We start from the raw sequence: 21,694 nt of genomic DNA on the forward strand, positions 1-21,694 counted from the left end.
CTCGAGAACACGGAATTCTGCTACTCAATGCTGTTAAACAGGCTTCAGATAGTTAGTAGAAAAAGGTGCACTTACCAACAGTTCCATGCGCACTCTTGAGGCCCCTTTTGTCCCAAGAAACCGACACGCCGACACAGCATCCACGACGTGGCGATGCTCAGCCTGCAAGACGAAGAGCAAAAAACCGCGAAACACGCGAAGGTGCGAAGCATGCCGCGAAGTGGATGGATGGATGATAATGGCTTTACCCTGTGTAGCCCTTGATTTCCGCCACCAATCTTCCAACCTCCCCTTCGTCAATGTCACACTTTTCCCATCCACTCGCCCGTCCTCCCCAGCAAATCCCAGCGCTATCTCTATAGCTGTTGCTGCCCCCTCTGGGAGGGCTGGGTGGAGTTCTGTGCACCTCAGAACCAAGTGCTCTATGGTCTTCGTTTCCGTTTTACAAGCAGAGCACAAAATATCCACTTCTTCAAATTTGGACCTATACATTTTTGTTCTCAGAGTCCCTGTCCTAGCCTCAAAAAGCAGTGAACTGCCCTGCGAATTATTGAATAATCGCTCTTTTTTGATGTCCTGTTTTCGTGTCCTATATATGCCTACCGCCGATTTTCCTGCATTCTTTCTTTCCACATCTTTCTTTCCGTCTCTTTTACCTCCGCTTTCACGTTAGTATTTTGCTGCGTCCCATCCCTCACCCGTAGATACTTCGTTCTTAGATTTCGGGTTCTATTTGTCCATTTTGTGTTAATACTTTTCATGTACAGATACTTGTACACCTTTTTTGCCTACCTTGTTTCCTCCATTTTGGTTAGTATGATCATATTTCAGTTTGCTGATTGCCTCCAGGACCTCGAACCCCACTGAACACAGTAACGCCGTTTTGAGATCTCATATACGTCTTCGCAAGATAAGTGAGACATCTTGCTGACAGAATAAAAACCTCTGCAGTCGTCTTAAAAACACCGTCGGGAAAATCTTACGAACGTCTTGTACGTTACTAGCAAGGACATCTTGAAACATCTTGTAGCTTTCCTGCACCGCAAATTTTGGTATATAACACGTTGTGCAAGCTGTCCACAAGATGTCTTTTATAACGTTTACTATTCTTCTTTAAACAGCTACATTTAGAAATATAAGGCATTCTGCGAGACATTCAAGGACATTCAAGGAGCGGTTTACCGTTCTCTTCTGCGCCGATATGGATGGCAGTGACAAGAGGCGCTTATTTGTGATCGGCAGGTCAGCGCGGCCGCACTGCTTTAAAAATAGAGAGTGCCTGCCAGTTATTTATAAGGCCAACAGAAAGACATGGATGACTCGAGAGCTATTCGCAACATGGCTTCAAAAATTTGACGAAGACATGGTGTCACAAAAGCGACAAGTTGTCCTAGTTCTTGACAACTGCAGTGCCCATCATGTTCTTGGCCACAAATACGACAGCGAAGAGCCAGCCGATGGACCAAGGCGTAATCGCCGCAGTGAAAGCGCATTACAAAAGGCGCATATGCAAGAGACTGCTGACTAACCTTCAGCGAGACGAAGCAATGAAGGTAAACCTGCGAAGTGCCATCGACATATTACGGCGTCTTGGTGGCAGATAAAAGCGTCAACCATCGCCAAGTGTTTCGCAAAGGCGGGGTTTGTGCGCAACGCCGTGGGCAGTGATCCTGATGTGAGGGGTGATGATAGCCACCGCGGCGACGATGTCGACAAAGTCCTCAACGTTGATGATGTGTGATCGGACCTGGTAAAAAACAACATTGTTGGACAGGGTGACACATTCGAAGCCTTCGTAAACGAGGATTGCGATGACTTCGTCTGCGAAGAAGCAGACACGGACGAAGCTATTGTAGCAGCAGTGCGTGATCGCGATGACAATGTATTGGACGATGACGACGACGAAGGAGACAGCACACCTGAAGTTTCTCACAGCGATGCACTGGATTACATCAGCAAGCTGAGGATGTACTGCGCGCAGAAGGGCTTGAGCGAGAAAGATTTCCAGCGTCTGATCGCTGTTGAAGATGAGGTAGTGCACAATGCAGCGAAGGCTCATCGCCAGACGAAGATAACGGCATTTTTTCATTGATGAAGAAATAGTTTTTTTTCATTTAGTGTCCAATTCTGGTGCTTTATTGGGCGTTAAGTTGTAAAAGACTCAATAAAAGGTAGGTTGGCCATATTTGCATGTGAATAAGAGCCTAAAAATGACGTGTTTGATATAATGCGGTATCGCTTATCTTGCGGATTTTCCCAAGTCCCACGACCTACGTTATAAGCGGTCTATGCTGTACTGTAACTGCAAACAGCAGACTATTCAATATGCAGCCAGGCATTATTAACTTTTGCTGCCCACTTGTGGATGGACTACGCATCTGCATGCTGTTTTCCGCCTCCATCTTATGCAGAAAGGGTACAAAGCTAGGTCACATGGAGTTGCTAAGCATGTCTTGAAACCCATCGCTGTTCAATGAAGCTAAGAAACCCGAGATCCCGTGGGTTAGTCTACGAAATGCCCCTGCTGAGTCACCCTTGACTTGCAAACAGAAAAAAGCAAAGTAATGAAAGACCACACAATGAAATTTGACAGTAAATTTGTTATATTGTCACACATACTTTGTGCACAGCAAGGCACCAAAACATCTTGGCCACTGCCAGGAGGTGACTCCACAGGTGACTGCACTGGCGCTAATCTTTAAAACATACAAAAATCTGTATTTAATCATAAACTTTCTCAAAAAGTTTCCTATGCAAAGCAAACTGATGAATCTGTTCTGATGTGGATGTTTGCCATTAGTAGGCAGCATGTGGTAACCCTTACTCTGTGTACTTTTGCAATTCTGATGCTCCACAGGTCATTAAACTTTCATTTGTAAACCTGCTCCAAGCAAGAGAGCATTACGTTTTAGATGGGTTTTTTGCAGAGTCTGATATTTCCTTGTCACAAATCCTTGAAGAGAGCTGCACTGCACTTTCTTGACAAAGCTGAAGTTTTGGTTAATCTTGCATATTAAGCCTCCTTAAAATGTAACCTATAATAACAAACTATTGTCCTGTTTGGGCTTAGTTCTTTCATGTCGCGTACTGCCAAGCACTTTAATTATTTTTACTTACCTGTTGGCACTATATCCAAGCAATTAAATTTACGACACAAAGCCTTAACCATTTGTTAGGAGCATGCAAGCAAATACCATTCTAACCTGAACGGCCTTGATGACTTGGAGGAGACTGAGTGGCAACTTGTGAACCGCGTTCCTTGACAAAGGCCAGAGGGGGACTCGTGTAACAAAAGAAAGTTTTGATTGCTGTCACCCCAAACAGTTTTTTTTTGTATTTCCATTCTGAATACAGAACATGTCTAATCTGATCATGGCATACAGAAGTGAACAGAGAGAAAATACCACTACGAAGAACAGTGCTTCATGGTGTCATTTTCTCTGTCAGTGATCACTTATGCACACTATGACCAAATCAACCTGCAACCAGCTAGCCCATCAGTTCGTCCTAAGTGAATACAATACTTGTAGTACTGAAATTCAGTTTTGTTATTAGACTGGAAAACTTTCCCCATTCTTTGCACTTTAGGCACTTCTGTGCACAATTTTGCACATTGCAAACTGGCAACTTCACTTCAGGCAAATTTAGCATCCTTCATTTAGAGAACAGGGTCTTTGTCTTATACCATACTTGCAAATGCAGAAAATATTTCTAAAAACAGTGAGCACTGTAGCAGCACTGTAGCATGGCCACCAGCATTTTCTTACCAAAAAATGTTGCCAGCAGTACAGTCAATTTTTTCTCTCCAAATTGTAACCAAGCACATCGCAAAAAAAAACTTCATAATTCCTAGTGTGTTAGTTTCATAGATCCCAGTACTTTAATGTTACAATTATAACAGGGCACTGCTGCTTACCTTTGTTGGCCAAAGGGTGGCAATGGCAAATCAGTTATTCCATCTTCAGAGTCTGAGCCTGATAAACTGCACGCAAGGACCCGCTTCCTCCGCTTCCCACGACCTTTGTCTAAGAATCGAAATGTCGACAGTTTCCCAATACACAACTTTAGTGATTTACTTAGGTGAAAAACGCAACATTTTGCAATTGCACAGTGCATATGCCTCATTAAAATTTACTGTGATCACTTAGCTAAATTTATGCAAATCCATGTTTAGCCTCCAAGTCCACGCTCTTAAACATGAAATATAGATGAGGGGACTGAAGCATCGAAAGGGCACTGTTAATGGCATTTCCTTCCACATTTTCTCTTTTTTTGGTGCCTGAAGCACACTGCTGGCCTCACTTTTATCAATAATAGTTATAAATAATACCCAACTAATGATGAAATCAAATTGACGACCAAATGGAGTATACTGCCTTGACAGGCTCCAACCATCGGCTCTTTACTTGATGCAGTCTTGCACAGAAAGGCATCTTCTACCAGAAGTTAAACTGACACATCCATTTGTTCGGCATTTTTCCTTCACAGAACAAACATGTTTAGTTCCTCTCTATAAAGTTCAAACAAGACTCAAGTCTGTAGACAGCGCGCTGGTGTAGCTGACATGCTATGCCCATATGCTAACTACATTGAACAACCTACATAAAGCTTGATTACCTTGATCAGATGGCGTCGCCAGGTCACCTGTGACCTGTGCTTTTGCCAGCTTTTGCCTGGCTCTCTCATATCTGTCTAGAACAAAGTCGGGTTAAAATTACTCAGTTTCAGCGGCCAATTACAGTCAAGGAAATGTAGCAGGTCTATAGTAATTAAACCATTCATAAAATCTTTACCTGCATTTTGCAGCTTTGACTGGCACAGAGATGTACACAAACAAAAGCACCATTACTTAGAGTAACTTAATACACAACCTCTCTGCTCCAAATTTGGAGATATAATTTGATGATATAAACTGTAAATCAGTGAATATACAGAAGGAGGTCCTAGAGCACGATGGCTGTATCAGACCTCCTGAGGTGTACTCTCTGCGAAGGAGGCACAGGAAAAGAAAACATTGGCCTGGCCTACGTCATATGCACGTGATAACACCCTAATCTTTTTTGTACTGTTAAAAATTTTAGCAGAAATGAACCATTAAAACCTGAAAACGAGTCCTTTGCCACACTTAAAATGAGCTACAATGAATTGCATAACAGGCAAGAGCAGAGTTCAAAAAGCCATGCGAGACCAACAATGCTGGAAAGTATGCATTTAGCAGGCAAGAAATACTACATGCTGTGATGAAAGGGCACCGATTTATTATAGAGCAGAAACAAATTGCCAATTATATTAAGCTTTAAAGTGCATAAAGGTACCTTTAAAACTATGCCTTCTCTATTATAGTATGTACAGTTTCACTATTTACATGCTAAATGCTGTCTTAGAATATGGGTAAAACTAAATAGTGCAAAAATTTGCATCTTAATGTTTTTAGGCTATTATTGATTCCTGTAACTGTAAGAAATACACAGCAGTTTATGTATCTCATGCTAATCTCATACTTGAACTGTAGCCAGAGGATTCCGGTGTAAATTATTTTACAATACGATTAAATTTATCCACACCAGCTCTTGAGCAACTGCACTATTCCTGGCATCTCTAATTTTTCACAACTGATAGCCTCCCTACTGGATGAGCAGCAATACCAGATTGTCATTAGCAGCAAACAGGAATTAAAAACAGCTTATATCTGCCACTTTACCTTCTATGCTGAGGACGACAACTTCAAATGCCTTGTACGTTGTGTCTGGACCCTCTCGCTGCTTGACAGCTTTCAGCGTCCGTGACGCTCTATAGCTGAACGGCCATAAGCAGTCCCGGCCATTAATCCAATTCAACAGCACAACTTGTACTGATGCGTCATTCAAAAATCTTACAACAGCAAACATCTGCAAAAATCAAAGCTTCTGACAATTCATGAAATGCACACACCAAACGAAACCAACAAGAAATATATAAATAAGTGAGCCAAATAGACATATTAGAGTTTTCAGTAATGGAGGAACGAAGACATGTAATGAAATGCAGTTTGCGGCAGAGTCTATCCAAGATTGTTTATACTAAAAAAATGACATGAACTAATGACGGCAAAACAATCTGTCAGGAAAGAATGAAAAACTAATTGCAATTACACCTGTGGTAACGCCGATAATCAGTGCTACCTTGCCAACACTGAAAATGTTGCATTTGTGTTGAACACCACTGCCATGTTAGAGTAAGGACTGTCACAAGGGGTCCTTAAGGTTTCCATTGCGCACTGAAGCACCTTAAAGGATCTGCTGAGGCAGAAAAATCAAAGTTGAGTAGAACAGAACTAGCCAGAAAATAATGGATGAGGAGGCCAGCGACCGATGTGCCGTGAGTGCATTAAGTTTCTTGCAGGAACACTGTTTGAAACTATTGCAAATAACTAATCCATGTGAAGCAAAGGGATAACCAAATATTCATGCTCTGACCCTACATACAGCAAAAGCAAGCATTTGGTGTGGACACAGGATACTGGCCAAACCTTGCAAGAAGACAAGCTAGAAGCAATGAAGATGTGCAGGTCACTTGACTTGCATGGTGTGATGAAAAAATCTCGAAATTCCATGAACTGCCTCCCTACAACTACATTGAAACCTTCATTGTTGGAACAAAAATCTGAAGCAAGAATGACTGTTGCATCAGAGAGGACACAGCAATTATCACCTATTTTCGACTCTAGCACAAACATTGGAAAAGCAGCAGCTTGGAATTGTGGACCTTTGCATGAGTTTGGCAGCTGTCCACCCATATGCATTTTCTGATATGTGACTGACTTCTCTGAGCAGTGCTGAAAAGCATAAAGCTTGCCACTAGCCTTCAGCTCACACAGGCGATTGTACAACCGCTCAAGGGGTCTTGTGGAGCTACGGACAAGGCGCTTGAGTTGATACATGCAACTTTCAGAAGAGAAAGCACTGAAGCTGTCAAGATGACCGTGGGTGATCACATCATCTGCCAGATGTACTAAGCCATCAACATTTATATATAAGAGACCTTCCCTTCACCATACAGATCCTTGAAAGAACTAACAAACAAGCAAAAAAGCTCTTTGCATACTTATTGTACAAGACACACACGTTTGGACTAGCAAGGATTCTAATGGCAACATGGAGCACAAGAAAGTGTTCATACCTTTTTCTATCCAGCACACCTTTTAACACCACTGGACCCAGGTACAAAAGGAACAATCGAAGTTCAGTAGCTTTCCTAAAGCCTAAGTCACTCAGAGGGCGTGGAAGGCGAACAAACTCTCTGCAGCAGAACTGCCTGAGGTCAGTCATCCGCTGCGAGATTAATTTTACAGCTGTGGAAGGCAAACGGTAGGAATTGCTGCCCTTGATCCAAAGCAGGAGCAGCTTTTTAGTGACACCGATGCACAGCAAATGCATGTAATCTAAAGGTAATTGAGAAACGAGCCCTAAAGGCAGAGATGCGAGAGGAGTGTCCCTTACGTGATGATCCTCCTGAGTTCTTTGGGCAAAGGATTCATCTGTTCGCAGGGGTGCATTTGTGTCTAAGAAAACCACAGTGCCATCTACAAACTCACCTTCCTGCACACATTTTCCGCATCCAAAGTAACCTGAATGGGACTTAATCCCTAAAAGGAAGGACTTTGCGGGAGCATCACAAACAAATGCCTTGACATAGAGTGAGATATGCTGCCCAGAGACGGAGATCCCATCCTTAAGAAGTTACTGGAGCTCACAGAGAAAAGGGGACAGATAGATCATCAACCAAGCTGGGTTTGGAATGACCATGGTAACAACCAATCAAAAATACTCCACTGCCTTCTATATCCGGAGTCCTCGCTAACATTGGCCAGAACTGGCTGTGTGCGCTTTTAGTGAATGGAAGGCAATCAAGGTAAAACATCATGCCAATCCAAGCTGGTACCTTAGACACATCAACCACATGAGAAAGCAGGCATTGCAAGCTTTCCGCAATCCCGAAGTTGAAGTATGAACCTGGTGGAACACACATGAGACTGGAAGATCGAGGTGTTGACAGCAAAGTTCTGGCATCGCTTGGTAAACTCGAAAAGCAAGAATGCTGTCGAAGTTTTTTGAGCAACGGTGAAAAGCACTGTGCTTTATTTTATGGTCACTGGCCCACTCTTGCAAAAAAAATTTCATATAATTTTCTGAGCAATACAAATTTGCGCAGCTGCTGACGTGCTCCTCAAGTGGTGATTGCTGGCAGACTTCTGCATCTGAGGAGTCTCTCGCGGGAATGTCGATCCGGGCATTACAGCAGGACTGCTCCTGAATTTCTAAGCTACCACTGCATGCGTCCCTCGACTCTGGCCTGCTCTCACAGGTCGAACGAGTGCTCTGTGCATTCGGGAGAACAAGGTCTGTGCTGCTAGCAGCTCTGGGCGCCAGCCTAGCAGGCTTTGCTGTGGCGGAGAAAGAGCAGGAATTTGAACTGTTTTCCCCAGCCTCTGGCACTTTCCCCGATGAAATCGGAATATCCCAAGAGTTTCTTCGCCTGGCTCACTTTCAGAGCTTTCACTGTCTGTCTCGACGGTCAAACGTCCCAAACCACTACTTGTTGGTTCAGAATCTTTGAATTTGCTCGCACACGCGCCTTCGTTCTCTTCAATACCTGTTAGAGAATTTTTAACAACTTGCGGCTTCGCGCTATGATCACCAGAAATTAGGCCTACCACTTCTTCGTTAACGCGGCGGCTTCTCTGCCAGCGAGACAAACTTTCATAAGGCTTCCTCCGACGCTTCATTTTAACAGGCTCCCGGTAGTGAAAAATAACGTGGTGCGCAAGCTTGCTTTCAAGCAGTGAAACCTGGTCCGACGAAAACGGCGACGTCCCTGCAGCGTCGGCGATTACGGCAAACGGGCCGACGCAACCAATTCTGCGCTCCTCGCCGCACGGTGCGTGCGTGAGACAAAAATCCCGTTATTTGAAGCTTACTTTCAAGCGCTGGTCCGACGCAAACGGCGACGTCCCTGCAGAGTCGGCGATTACGCGAACGGGTCGACGCAGCTTACGCTCCTCGCCGCACGGTTGTTGTTGTTGTCCTCCAGATAATGGCGCGTACCCACTGCGGGGGATTGGCCAAGACACAGGCGGCAACTGGTTGCATCAGACAAAAATGCCGTTACTTGGTAAAAAAAGGCGCGAACGATGATCATTGGCTGAAATACGTCATCAAAAAGATTCATCACGACAATTTTTAATTAAACATAAAAAATGAGTAGAAATCAGTCACAAATATTTGTCTTAGCAATTTTTCTCAGGCATTTGAGCTCGCTCGTTACTTTTTTTTGTCGGGCATGTGGCCGCCGCGATCTGCTCCGGCGGCGGCGCGCGCTCGCTGCGATCGCGGAGGCCACGCGCCTGTGCACGGCACGTGGTTGCGCCCACAGCCGGGCGGCGGCGCAACGCACATAGTTTCGCCTGTAGTCAACTTATAATCGAGATATTTTGGCTCTTGATGAACGATTCTAGCTGACCCGCGTTAATTATCCACATGCGCATCCATATGCATGTTGTGGGGAATACAGTCGTGTTCAACAAAGGCACGGCAGCATGCAGTCGAAATTAATAAAACGATAGATGACGCAAGAGTACTTCCAGACGACTAATAATCTAGATCTTATAAACGTTTTGCTGCAACTTAGATGCTAAAAGTCTTGAGCAGTTATCTTCTCAACGTCTTCTCTTAAACCTCTGTAAAACGCGAAGACAAAGATGCCTATAAGACATCTCGATAAGCCCTAGAGGTCCTAGCTTTTTTAGATGTTTCAAAAAGTCTGGTAAACGTTGTGTGTTCAGTGGGAACGACGCCCAACCCATATCTCCCTGGACTCCCTCATTCGGAATGTTCCCATGGGCTCCCAAGGCTAGCCTTCCTACACTTCTTTGTCTGACCTCTAGACTTGACTGTACTTCTGATTTCATGCACAGGACTGCATTTCCCATTGTGAGGCCCGGTACCATGATTCCCTTCCATACCCCTCTAACCACCTCATACCTTTTATAGTTCCATAGTGCTCTATGCTTCATAATGTCTGAATTCCTTTTTCCTTTATCCTTCAGAATCCTCTCATGCTCTTCCAAATATTTTTTCCCTTCACTTAGCCATACACCTAGATACTTATAAGTTCTCACATGGTCTATCATAGTGTCCTGTATTTCTAGTGGGTCTCCCCTCTCCTCATTATACACCATTATCCCTGACTTCTCTCTACTGAACTGGAGTCCTAGCTTGTTGCCCTCCTCACCACAGATTTTAGCTAGTTCCTGCAGCCTATCTCGCTTGCCTGCTAGTAGAACAATATTATCCGCATACATTAGTCCAGCCAACAGTTGGTTTACCTTCTGGCCATCCTGCATATAACTCACGTCAACTCCTACCCTACTCTCTTCCAACCTCTTTTCCATTTGGCTCACGTATACTATGAAAAGTAGGGGTGATAGTGGGCAGCCTGGCCTTAGCCCTCTCTTAATTTTAGCTGGTTTTGTAGTTACTCCCTCCAGGGTTACTATGACCTCATTGTCTGAATATACACGTTGTAGATATTCAACCAGATTTCTATCGGCACCATATCTCTTCAATTGGTCCCAAAGTTTTTCCTGATTCACATTGTCACATGCCCCCCCTAATGTCTAAAAATGCCATCCATAGAGGCCTCCGACTTGCCTCAGCTATCTCTATACACTGCGTTATGACAAATAGATTGTCCTCCAACCGTCTGTCCTTTCGGAAACTGTTCTGCAACTCTCCCAAGATATCCTCACGCTCCGCCCATTCTTCCATTCACCTTTTCACCATCTGCATTGCCAGCCTGTAAATAACTGATATGACCGTAATTGGTCGGTAGGATTTAATGTTGTCCCTGTTTCCCTTGCCTTTGTATATTAGTCTCATCCTGCTCACTTTACAGTCTTTTGGAACCATGGAGCAAAAAAAAATGAGGAGGGAGCGGCCAGTGACAACCTTGAAGCCTATAGTCTTAAAAAGTAAAGATATAGTAAAAAAAAGAGAGTGTGTCCCCCCCCCCCGTGATCCCACCACGTGATAGCGTGCGGTAAAATCATGACCCCCTCTATCAACTTCCGACCTGTTCATGCTGGCACTCCCCCTGTCGCCAGATTTGCTTTTGCTTGTCTAGTTTTTTTTAGTTCGCCAAACTGCCACCACAAGCCGTGGCGCTGCAACTTACCCCCATCGCTTTGCCAGCTTTGCTCTCCGCTACGACCTCTACGATCTCCGTTTGTTGTTGCGTGCCGAAGGTGTTTGCTTTTGTGGCATTCGGAGGTGATCGTGTGTCACTTAGCGAATCCAGTCAACAACAGCATTAGGGCACGGCAGCATTAACACCGTTTCCCGCTATGGTGCACTGTTGCATTAATTTCTGCGAGTCAAGTGGGCGGCGGGCAAGGATCACGACTGGGATATCGTTCCACGAGTTTCCCGTTACCGAAATTCGACACGAGGGGTTGAAGAAGATCTCTCGACAGGCAGAAGGTAAGCTGCTCAGAAAGTTGAATTCCATACACCGTGAGAATCAGCTAAATGACTAGTCAGTTTTCATGTCACGTGTCTACCTGTCTACGATATGCAGCTAGAAAGCTAGAGTATTGTGTTGGTGTAGTATGTTTGCTGACGGCTATAAACACAAGTGAGGCTCGTGGACGTCGCTTACAGTGCTGAGCAACTGCATTTGCCTTTTGTCATGCTCTAGCCTGACCAAGCCGTGCACATGGCCGTGGCAGGGGTACACGTTTTATTTTGATGAGAAGCTTGTTTTAGTGCATTTTACTCTGTTTTGTACGAACGCTGTGCTTTTACAAAACTATCACTAACCCGAGAGAACAGCGTGGTTGTTCTCATCAAAGGCGACAGGCACAAGTGCAGCTGTCGTTAACGCATGCAGCCGGTAGTAAATTGGAGTAGCGATCAGATAGTGAGCCTACAAGCATTCCTTATGTGTCATGCAGTGGTCTCCCCATTATTAGTAAATTTTCTACTTAAATTGCCTGCCACCAGAACTTTGTGATGCAAAACTATACACACACATATATTCGCAGGCCCAGGGAAACAGCCATGGGTGCCAAGCGACCACAGCAAGGTCTGCAGCTTGCATTTCAAACCTGAAGACTTCAGGGAAGGATTGAGGATATGAAAGTTGAAACCAGATGCCATACCTTCAATATTCCCAAGTTACCCAGTCTACCTGCAGGAACCACCCAAGAAGGAGCGAAAAGCTGTGAAAAGGAATGCTGTGCAGGGGCTGTCGGGAAGCAAGCCTCATATGAAGGCCAAGAGAACTAAGCAAGTGTTTTCCATCAATATTCTCCATTTGGGGCTCACCCGAATATTGTGTCTAATATAGGCTTCGTCACTTAACTCGAAAACCACTCAACATATAAATACAAAAGAGGTTCTTAATGTTCCAGGCTAGACATCCCCAACCCTGATTGCTCTCCATCTGAAAGGACTGACCAACTGACAATCATAGGTGTGTCTGATAGTGATACAGCCCATGAAGATGCTGGAATATTGACAGAAGCACTGTTGCTACTTTCCCAAGGTCATTCACAGGTACCACCGGTGGAGGTACCTGTGAGTGAATTTCCATCTGTGCTTCCATATCTGCCTTCACCTGAATCTGCTTTTTGCTTTCCTGAAACATATGAGAAGCCCGAGCGTAGCAAGTGCTCCCACAGCCTCACAAGTTCATCAAAGGTGACCAGGCCATGTGCAGTTCAGACGAGGCTTTCTTTTTCATGGATGACAAATCTTCTGAGGCAAGTGAAAAACCTCACCCGGAAATGTCAAAGGCTCCGGAAAAAGCAGGAAAAATTGCAAGGAGAGCTCACTGTCTTGAAACAGCAGACAAAAAAGATGGAAGTTTTGATGAAGAAAACAAACGTCGCAGTCCTCCAGGTACGAACTGATCTCTATTTGAACATTCTTTTACAAAAGTTCCCATTCATGCATGCAGCCTGCGACGTGTTATTCAATGTCATACTTGCAGGAAAAGGTGGAGGAGAACAATGAAAAAGCACTCTTTCTTCAGGAGCAACTGGCTTTCATGAGCAGAAAAAAAAGGGCGATGGCGAGAGGAGACAATACGCAAATGCGTTCTTTGGCATGCAAAGTCACCAGCAGGGTACCGCCTTCTTCGGGAGACTGGTGTCTTGTCTCTGCCAAGTCGGTCTACTCTCAAGCGGTACATTGGTGCATGTACTGGAGAAGTAGTGTCCTCTCTCATCAAGCAGCGCCTTCACACAGAAGTGAAACTGCACTCCAAAGAGGTAAGTAATTTTTTTCCTAGAGGTGAAAATATCAGAGCCATGGTCTTGTGTAATTCTTGCAGGCTCGCTGTGGATCCCTAGTGATGGACGAGATGTCCCTGTTTATCAGAAACAGTCAGATGCCGTGCTTGGATTGGTGGACCTTGGAGGAGCTGAAGTGGACTTTGGCTTAGAAGAGGAACTCGCAACTCATCTGCTCTGGTTTGTCTTTGTAGGACTTTCTACCCACTACAGGTATATAGGATATTTGGCTAGTGCACATGAGCGTCACGTGGACCTGTGCAAATTGTTTTCAATCCCTCAAGAGAATATCTTGTCATTCACCTGACACTGAGTTTTTTTACAAAAATTTCAGGCTCCCTGTAGGGTATTACTTCACTAAGGGTCTGACAGGAGAGCAGCTCGAGCTCCTTGCTCTGCAAGTGATGGCATCAATCGAAGAAGCCGGCTTTCAGGTGGTGAGGTTAGTTGCTGATAACCACAGCACTAACTGCAAGTTTTTTGCCAGCTTGTCCGGCGGCCATATACTTGCTGTTGTCACGTGAGTAGTTGCTAAGCCAGACTTTCGGTATAGGTTGCAAAGCCTTTTATTATGGATAGATCTCCTATCATAACAGCAAAATATGCTAAAAGCAAATATGTACGGTTAACAGTTTCACTGACTTGCTAACAGTAGTGACTGATTCCGTCCAGCCACCCTCTTGATCCAGATCGGCCACTCTTCCTTTCATTTGATTATTGCCATGTAATCAAGAACGTAAGAAATCAGTTCCTGGACACAAGAAGGATTTTCAAGAATAATGGAGTGCTGATCGTTCCAGACTACCTGAGGTAAAAGTGTAGCTTTTCTTGCCTTTACAAAAACATAGTGTAACATTGAATTTTGTCACAGGAACCTACATGACATACAAGAAAAGCAAGGTGCTTTCAAGTTCATCAGGTGCTTGACGAAAAAGCCCCTTTGGCCGAGTAACTTTGAGAAGATGTCTGTCGCCAGGGTGGTTGCCATCTTTTCTCCTCAGGTAAAGAACACAGATTCGTTTATTTGTAGGAATAATGCACATTTCTCACCCCTGCAGTGTGACAGTGGTCAGCCTGGTGATAATCAACAGGAATATAATTTCATTCTAGGTGACGTCAGTCCTCAGGTTTCTCGAAAAACATGGATGCCAGCTTGGTGCTCGTGGATTCAATGGGTCTCTTCCAACCATCGAATTTATGGAGCTTGTGTACAAGTGGTTAACTGTCCACAATGTTAAAAGCACGACACTGTTCTGGTTGAGCAAGAGCCCCTTGAGGATGCCATTTTATGGTCCAGATGATGAAAGGTATGCCAGGTGATAAGCTGCTTGTGATTGCCATTTATGTTGCATTTATGTGAAAGCATGAGTGGCCACACTTTCGTTGAGATGCATGGTTTTGTACATGTGTATTCTTTCCCGATAAAATTGAAACTTTTGTGGCTTATATATATGCTAAGCAAAACTTTCTAAGTGATCACATTATACATCATTTATTCCTGCAGGCTCACTTGGTTTGAAAATGAGTGCCTTGCCTATTTCGGAAAATGGAAGAAGGATGCCACATTCAAGCTCGAGTTCTTGTCCGAGGAAACATACGAGGCACTCAGAATCACTACAATGTCAACCCCTAGCAAAAATTCTGATAGGATAAACTGTTAAGAATCCTATCAGTTCTGTCTATTGCATTATGAAACGATACAACTAATACACTGATAAAATTCCTTTTAGTTCTATTCTGGATGTATCAGCGTTATTCTGCGTATATAAGTCTATCAGTGTATTAGAGTATTCGTATTAGTGTACCAGATCTATGGCGCCTATCAGTACCTATATGTGTTGTATAGGTGTAGTATGTGCATCGAGGAGAAACAAGCTTTCGCGGCAGCCAAGAAAATAAGTAAAAAACAATCTTTCTGTATTATCACAAAAGGCAGTACATATAATTCAAATGATGAAGCAAACAATTTGTGAAGGAATGCATAATAAAAATCTACACAACAAAATTAATGTACCAAGCAGTTCAAAAACGACTAATAAATTGATCACATTTAAAACAGCAAAGGTTTTTACATTGAATAACAATGAAACCCACATCGTATTCACACCTGCCTTGTCCTGCAGGAAACAAAAAAAAATGCTGTGAAGAAAGTATTAACCCAATAAAAATCAACCACACCAACAGGAGGAGTGACAGAAAGTATTTCAAAACACTGCATATCCTGCAAGTTGTAAACCATAAAACAAACGAAAGGAGCCACTGACTAGAAATTCACTGTAAATGAACACATACCTTCTCGTCAAGAACACAACAGGAATAGCAGAAGGGTGATCACATTTAAAACAGGAATAATATTTTCGCATTAAACAGTAAAAGCTTGAGCCCAGAGTAGCAGGCAATAAAAGAAAACTGCTATAAGCAAACTACAAAAAGCAATCAACATCAACCACAGAACAGGTGGAGAAAAAAAATGCAAAATATCTCTGCACTCCTGAAAGACACGAAACTGAAGCAAACTTTGACTAGGAATTTACACCAGCGCTTTTCCAATTCGTGAAACATGTACCAACCAGCCCGTATTTGCCCTCTTCTGTAATATTCTACCGGGCTTTATTAGTGTGTCAGTTGGAATTCTATATGTTGTATGAGGATCTCTGTTTTCTGTAAAAGACTGATACATCATCCTATCAGGTCTTGTACATGGCACAGTGAGATCTATCTGCTCCCTACCAGTCTGGTACAGAGTTCTATGGGTCAGGTAGGAATATAAATCAGACTAATAGAAGGACCTGTACGACCTATACATATTTTTAAGAGACTTGTAGAAATTTCTATCAGTTTTTTTGCTAGGGAACTGTGCTTTGCACCAGGCATCTCCTTAGCCTTGGGTTCCATTTCGTTTTAACTGGAAAGTTCTCCAGCGACGATGTGGAATCCTTGTTTTCAACCATACGACAACTCAATGGATCAAACGATAAAACTGATGCCTATGCGGCACTGTCATCACTTCAGAAGATTTTAGTGACAGGCATTATCCATTCTTCCCCAAGTGGCAATGTGGGCAGTGTAATAGGCTCCGTTGGGGAGGCTGCAACTCTTTCCCCGCAACCTGCATCAGTAGCAGCACCCCAGAAAGACATCAAAAAGCTTCTGGTTCCTCACCTGGCTGCACTGGAGCGCTACCCAAGTGTGTTTGCATTATTTTATCTGTTATCACTGTCCATTACTCACAGAGGTTTCTGTTATGAAAACATTCATGTCATGAAGGTAAAGTCTATCCAGAATTTTTAGGACTTGTGTCGAAAGCTGACATGCAGCTGCATCAAAACAAGAAACTTTGAGTGGCAGTCATAAGTCCTCTGTTATAGCTGCTTAGTGGCTGCTGCTTTCTGACACATTTATAAATTGCTGAAATTAGTTCACTTTGCCGCAGTGGAGGCAGACTGCATTGTATTACAATTTTTGATGTTGCTACTGAATCATTCATACTAATTTCTAACCTTTCTTCATTTTCCCAGGTCCACCTCGACAAAGTTTGCGAACGAGCACTCTGGCACTGATTGCTGGGTTCCTTGTTAGAGCAGTGCAAGATAATTTGAGCTGTGAAGGCTGCCTATCAAAGATACAGGCTCCAAAATCAAGCTCAACCACAATTGCTCTGATTGCAGGAGTTGATCGGGGAGGGCTTTCTTATCCCACTTTGGCGTTTGTTGGGTTTGTCAGCCTGCTTGAAAGTACAGCCTCTACAGCAGCTGCTGTCCTTGTGAAAGGGCTGCAACCATTGAAGAGATTCTCCAGCACAGTGCTCCCTGCACTTATGAGGAATCCTTTTTTTGACTGCAGCATGAATAAGAGTGTCACACAAAATGGATGTCCTGAATTTACTTCTAAGAAAATTCATGAGGCCTTTCTTGGCAAATTTCACAAAAAATTTAACTGAGGCACATGCAAAAAGGAAGCTACTGAACAAAAAACCTTTGTCAAGGAAAGTTCTTAAAGTATGAGTGTATTTTTCACTCGTAACAACTGTGTAGGCATTTTTATCATTTTTTGTGCATCATCAGGCCACAACATCTGCTCTTTGTGAAAGGGCCACAATCATTGTAGTAGATTTAAATGTATGTGTTTTTTCACCACTTCTAAAAATTGTTGTGCAATTTAAGCTTACTTACTCAGTTTTTCATCAATATGACACATGCTGTTTCAACTGGAACTGCTTTCTGTAGGTATCAGGGTTTATTTTTTTTTAATGGAAGTGTTAGTGTTCTTTTAAATATTTCTTTCCTATGAAAATGCATGGAATTGCTGTTAATAATGCTATCCTTTTTATCTGCTTAATGCTCTTTGTCTAATATGCTGTACATGTCATCTTTTGATCTTGAGTTGAGTGCACTTTGGTATGCTGTACAATCGCCAAAAGTATTTCTGGGAAGCCGGAGCTAGTCAGGCTGCTTCTCAGCTTTTTCTCCATGCCATTCCTCACCTTCATGATGAAAATTAAAGGAACTATTATTATTCTGTGTGGTTTCATTTGAGAATTTGTCAAGTCCTAGGTCAGTAGTCGTAGCTGCTAGAGCAGGGCTGATTTTATTCTGCCAGAGGAAGTGGGGAACTGATGCCTGTATACTTGCTTCAGATGTGATGTTGGTGGGCTGTCGGGAAATTGCTGGGGGCTAGGTAGTTGGAGCTTGGAATATTCGATTAGGTTCTTAGTCATACAGCCTAATTTTAACTGGTAGTATACTGGTTGTACTTCGCAGTGTTAATGATGGTTGGTTGCACATTAATAAAATATGTTCTGCTGGTCTGAACATTGCAGTTTCAGATTACTGATTTTCCTGCATTTGTGATGCTTCAAAAGCAAAGTCTGCAAATGTGAACAGAAATCGTCACTACAAGTACTGGTGCTGGTGCTGGAATGTACCATATATTCAGGGAATAAAACTTTGCTTGAACTGTGAGCTTGCTTCTTACCTCTATTTCTTGCAGTGCAAAACTGCTACATACAGCTGCGTGCAAACGATTTACAGCATGGAACTTGCATGTAATTCCAAATTTTCGTCCATTAGTACTGGGCATGGAAACCGTGAAAATTTGTAGCAGTCATAACGAGATTTGACCGCTATAGCATTTCACTTTGAGAAGGAATGCATTCGCTGCAGCAGAATATCGTTCCTGAATTTCACTCTGCAAAGGCTTTTAAGGTGGATCTAATCTTAATAGGTGTTGATCAAGATCAACCACCCAGGTTCATCTAGTATTGCAAACAACAGGATGTCTAAAAGTGTTGAACCAGAACACATGTCCTTTTCCAAGATTAAAATCCTACGGAAATAAAGTTTTTCAGCACAAGATTTTCATAGGTAGAGTATTAAAATTGGCTATACTACATAAAGCTTGGCTTTCTGCATAACATTCCTATGGATCAGAAGCACTCACAAGAGTTGCTGAATGAAGTCCAGTTTGCCTCGTAACGCTTTTAACTGAAGCATTCTCAAGGTAATGTAGCCGCAGTAATGAAAGCGCGGGGCACCTCCGATGCGAGATATGCGGCAGTTAATGCCAGCGAAGCTCCACGGATGCTCGAACAGTGGCCATAACCGCGAGAATTAACGGTGTTAGGGGTCATTGTGAAGATATTGTAGGCGCGAATAGTCGCTGTAGCACGTAGCGGCACGCCGACTTGTGTTGCCTGATCATCCTTAGAAGGTCGCTATTACTAGACCCCAATGCATAAAACACGGTTAACGGAACCTGGAATGAGCAGGTCGTAAAGTTAACCGACTTATACGGTTGACAGTGTAAGCTAATTGTATTTTTTTCACGCTGCAGGAACTTGGTTTTCAAGATCAATCTATTGACTAGCCCACCCACGAAACACAAAAAGTGCTTGTTAAGTCATCTACACCAAGATGTTTTGACGTCTTATAGAAGCATAGCCAAGGTTTTATATAGCCGTCCGAAGTCTTGAAGACCTCCTGTAGCCTAGGCTAATGCAACGCTATCTGTCGGCTACAAGATGTTTTTGTTGACATCTTGTAGACTTCTAGCCGATACCTTGTTTAGCTGTAAAGAAGTGTTTTAGCTCTTCTGTAGCTGTGGTATCCGATGCTAGTAGTTGGCTAATAGAGGTCTTACCTAGCTGTATATAGATGTATTTTAGGTGTTTTGTATCGGGGCTAATGCAATGCTGTTCAACGAAAGGCACTTTACAAAGAGTCCGTCCTTGATGCCTCACAAGCAATAAGAACTGAAGAGAGTACAAACATCTTCCATGCTTGGGAGACAATGTGCATTGAGGGTGTGCGAAAACTTGTTGCTTTGCTGTCTCTTGCCCCTCTTGTCTGACATTTGGCTTGTTGTCTACAGACTAAAAGTATATTTTCTTCAGCAGAAGTCTAGGTACCAGGTAATTAATTTATGGATAATGCAGCAGTTTCTTTTGAAAGGAAATTTTGCATATCAAGAGTGCAAAAGAAACTGCTGCATCATTTCATGTATTGACTGCCTGGTAGCTAGACTTCTGCTAAATGCAAACACTCCTTTAATCTGTAGACAACCGGCCAAATGCGAGGCAAGAAGTACAAGAGAGCACAGCAACAAGTTTTCTCATACACCCTCTATACACATTTTTTCTCCCAAGCATGCAAGAGATCTGTACCTTCTCTTAAACTGAGCTCTTATTGCTCGTGAGACATCAAGATGAGCTCTTTGTAAAGCACCTTTAACTTTGGCTGCTGCGGCTGCGTAAATATAAGTAAATTGTGCAAATCTGAGTCTTGCAATGCTTACTGCAAGATGAAAGCTTTGGGCAGACAAACTGTGCTAATTAAATTCATTCATAGTAGAACTACAAGTAAAACTCAGACTAAGGAAAAAAAAGAGCCAATGTAGTTGGTTCTTAATGCAAGATCTGTTCTGAGCGAAAAAAAAAAGAGCAAGAAATGGCTTCAATCCAAGAATCAAACATTTTATTGCCTCAGTAATACATACCTGCTTCTTAGGATTAAAAAAAAGTGACACGTTGAATCAAAACACATGACAAATACCTCAAGACAACAAAAAGTGCCACATGGCAGGAACAGTTGACAGCTGTCTGCCATATACATGGTAGGCACCAGGCCGTCTCCCATGATGACTCCAACACAGATGTTTGCAGTCGCACTCCACAGCGGGCATAAAAAAGGCCATGGTTACTGGATGAACAGAAAAATTAATGTCAATTTTCAGCACTCAATATTTTTTCCTCACTTAAGTGCACGTAAGCAGACGAAAAATACACAAGACAGCCAGCAACTAATAACTGTATATCATTCACAAGGGTTGAAACTTCGGCGAGTCGGTAACGGTGATCCATGGTATGAGAGGTAGTGCAAAATGGACAAGGGACAGAAAAAGACGCACACAACACAGGCGCTAACTTCTGACTGACAGAGCCCAAGCGACCAAGACGAACGTAAACCGTGAGGGCAAACAGGCGCACGCGCCTGGAAAAAAATGAAAATCATGTGAACGAGGAACTACGGACACGTACACCTCAGCGATTGTTTAAGAAGGGCAGTTTTTTTTTGGACAGGGAGATAGATGGTTTGCTGACACATTTATTTTCCAAAGCAGCGATACACGCTACTTCAATAATTTCATATGTTCACTGAGTCCGGTGTCTGGCCACGATTGAGCACTTATCCAAAAATGGCACACAACCCCACTCCTTACAGGGCAAAACCAGATTACTGCCAGTAAAAGTTTTCAAGTTGTTTTTGTGTTCACGAAGCCTCTCATTCAAGCAACCACCAGATTGACCAACATACCGCTTGCCACAAGAGTGGGATGTCATAAACAATGCCTTCAGTACATTTCACAAATTTTTTCCTGTGATTAATGGTGCATTGCAGCTTTTGGGGACGTTTATCGACGGGCAAAGTTTTTTTGGATAGCGCACCTATTTTTTTAGGGGCTGAAAAACATTCGCTTTGTCCCAATTTTCTTGAGATTGTGGGACAGGCAATGAATGTAGGGAATGATGGCAATCCTTCCTTTCTTTCTTTCTGAAGGCACAGACGGCAGTTGATCTTCCTGGCGCTTCTTCTTCAGTGTGCCTTCAGGGACAAAAACACAGATATCAGCTGGGTAGCCTGCTTCACTGAACCTTGCGAGTTGTTCGTGAAAGCTCTGGCTGATGAGGTGGGGGCATGACTTTTCCAGTTCATTTTTGAAACATAAATTAATAATGCCTCATTTTACGAGTTTAGAATGTTCAGAAGTGTAAGGGTGTGCAGGCTGAAGGTAGGTTATTTCAGTCGTTACTGAAATAACCTATCTTCAGCTTGCACTCCCCTACACTGCTGCACATTCTAAACTCGT

The 21,694-nt window shown here is 43.2% G+C and overlaps 1 protein-coding gene and 1 pseudogene across 2 annotated transcripts in view; one reads left to right on the plus strand and one right to left on the minus strand.

The window, feature by feature from the left end:
- The window catches only part of LOC149357305 (uncharacterized), a 28,201-nt gene extending 19,105 nt beyond the window's left edge, over positions 1–9,096 (minus strand). The window contains exons 1-6 of the mRNA XM_089584518.1: positions 8,957–9,096; positions 5,702–5,888; positions 4,618–4,692; positions 3,917–4,025; positions 3,204–3,280; positions 76–162 (exon numbers count right to left, since the gene is read on the minus strand). Of these exons, the coding sequence (XP_089440644.1) occupies positions 158–162; positions 3,204–3,280; positions 3,917–4,025; positions 4,618–4,692; positions 5,702–5,888 (453 nt within the window). The 5' untranslated portion in view covers positions 8,957–9,096 and the 3' untranslated portion in view covers positions 76–157. The remainder of the gene's footprint in view (positions 1–75; positions 163–3,203; positions 3,281–3,916; positions 4,026–4,617; positions 4,693–5,701; positions 5,889–8,956) is intronic.
- A 2,284-nt stretch (positions 9,097–11,380) lies between these two features.
- Positions 11,381–17,824, plus strand: LOC149357306 (uncharacterized; annotated as a pseudogene). The gene is made up of 14 exons (XR_016291802.1): positions 11,381–11,516; positions 12,080–12,323; positions 12,449–12,565; positions 12,620–12,938; positions 13,030–13,309; positions 13,372–13,543; positions 13,665–13,850; positions 14,003–14,140; positions 14,202–14,331; positions 14,441–14,637; positions 14,835–14,951; position 15,657; positions 16,181–16,517; positions 16,849–17,824. The product of XR_016291802.1 is annotated as an uncharacterized LOC149357306 (transcript).
- Positions 17,825–21,694: the final 3,870 nt, after the last annotated feature.

This window comes from Amblyomma mixtum, chromosome 3 (assembly GCF_055824585.1).
Source record: "Amblyomma mixtum isolate Tamu chromosome 3, ASM5582458v1, whole genome shotgun sequence".
Lineage (NCBI taxonomy): Eukaryota > Metazoa > Arthropoda > Arachnida > Ixodida > Ixodidae > Amblyomma > Amblyomma mixtum.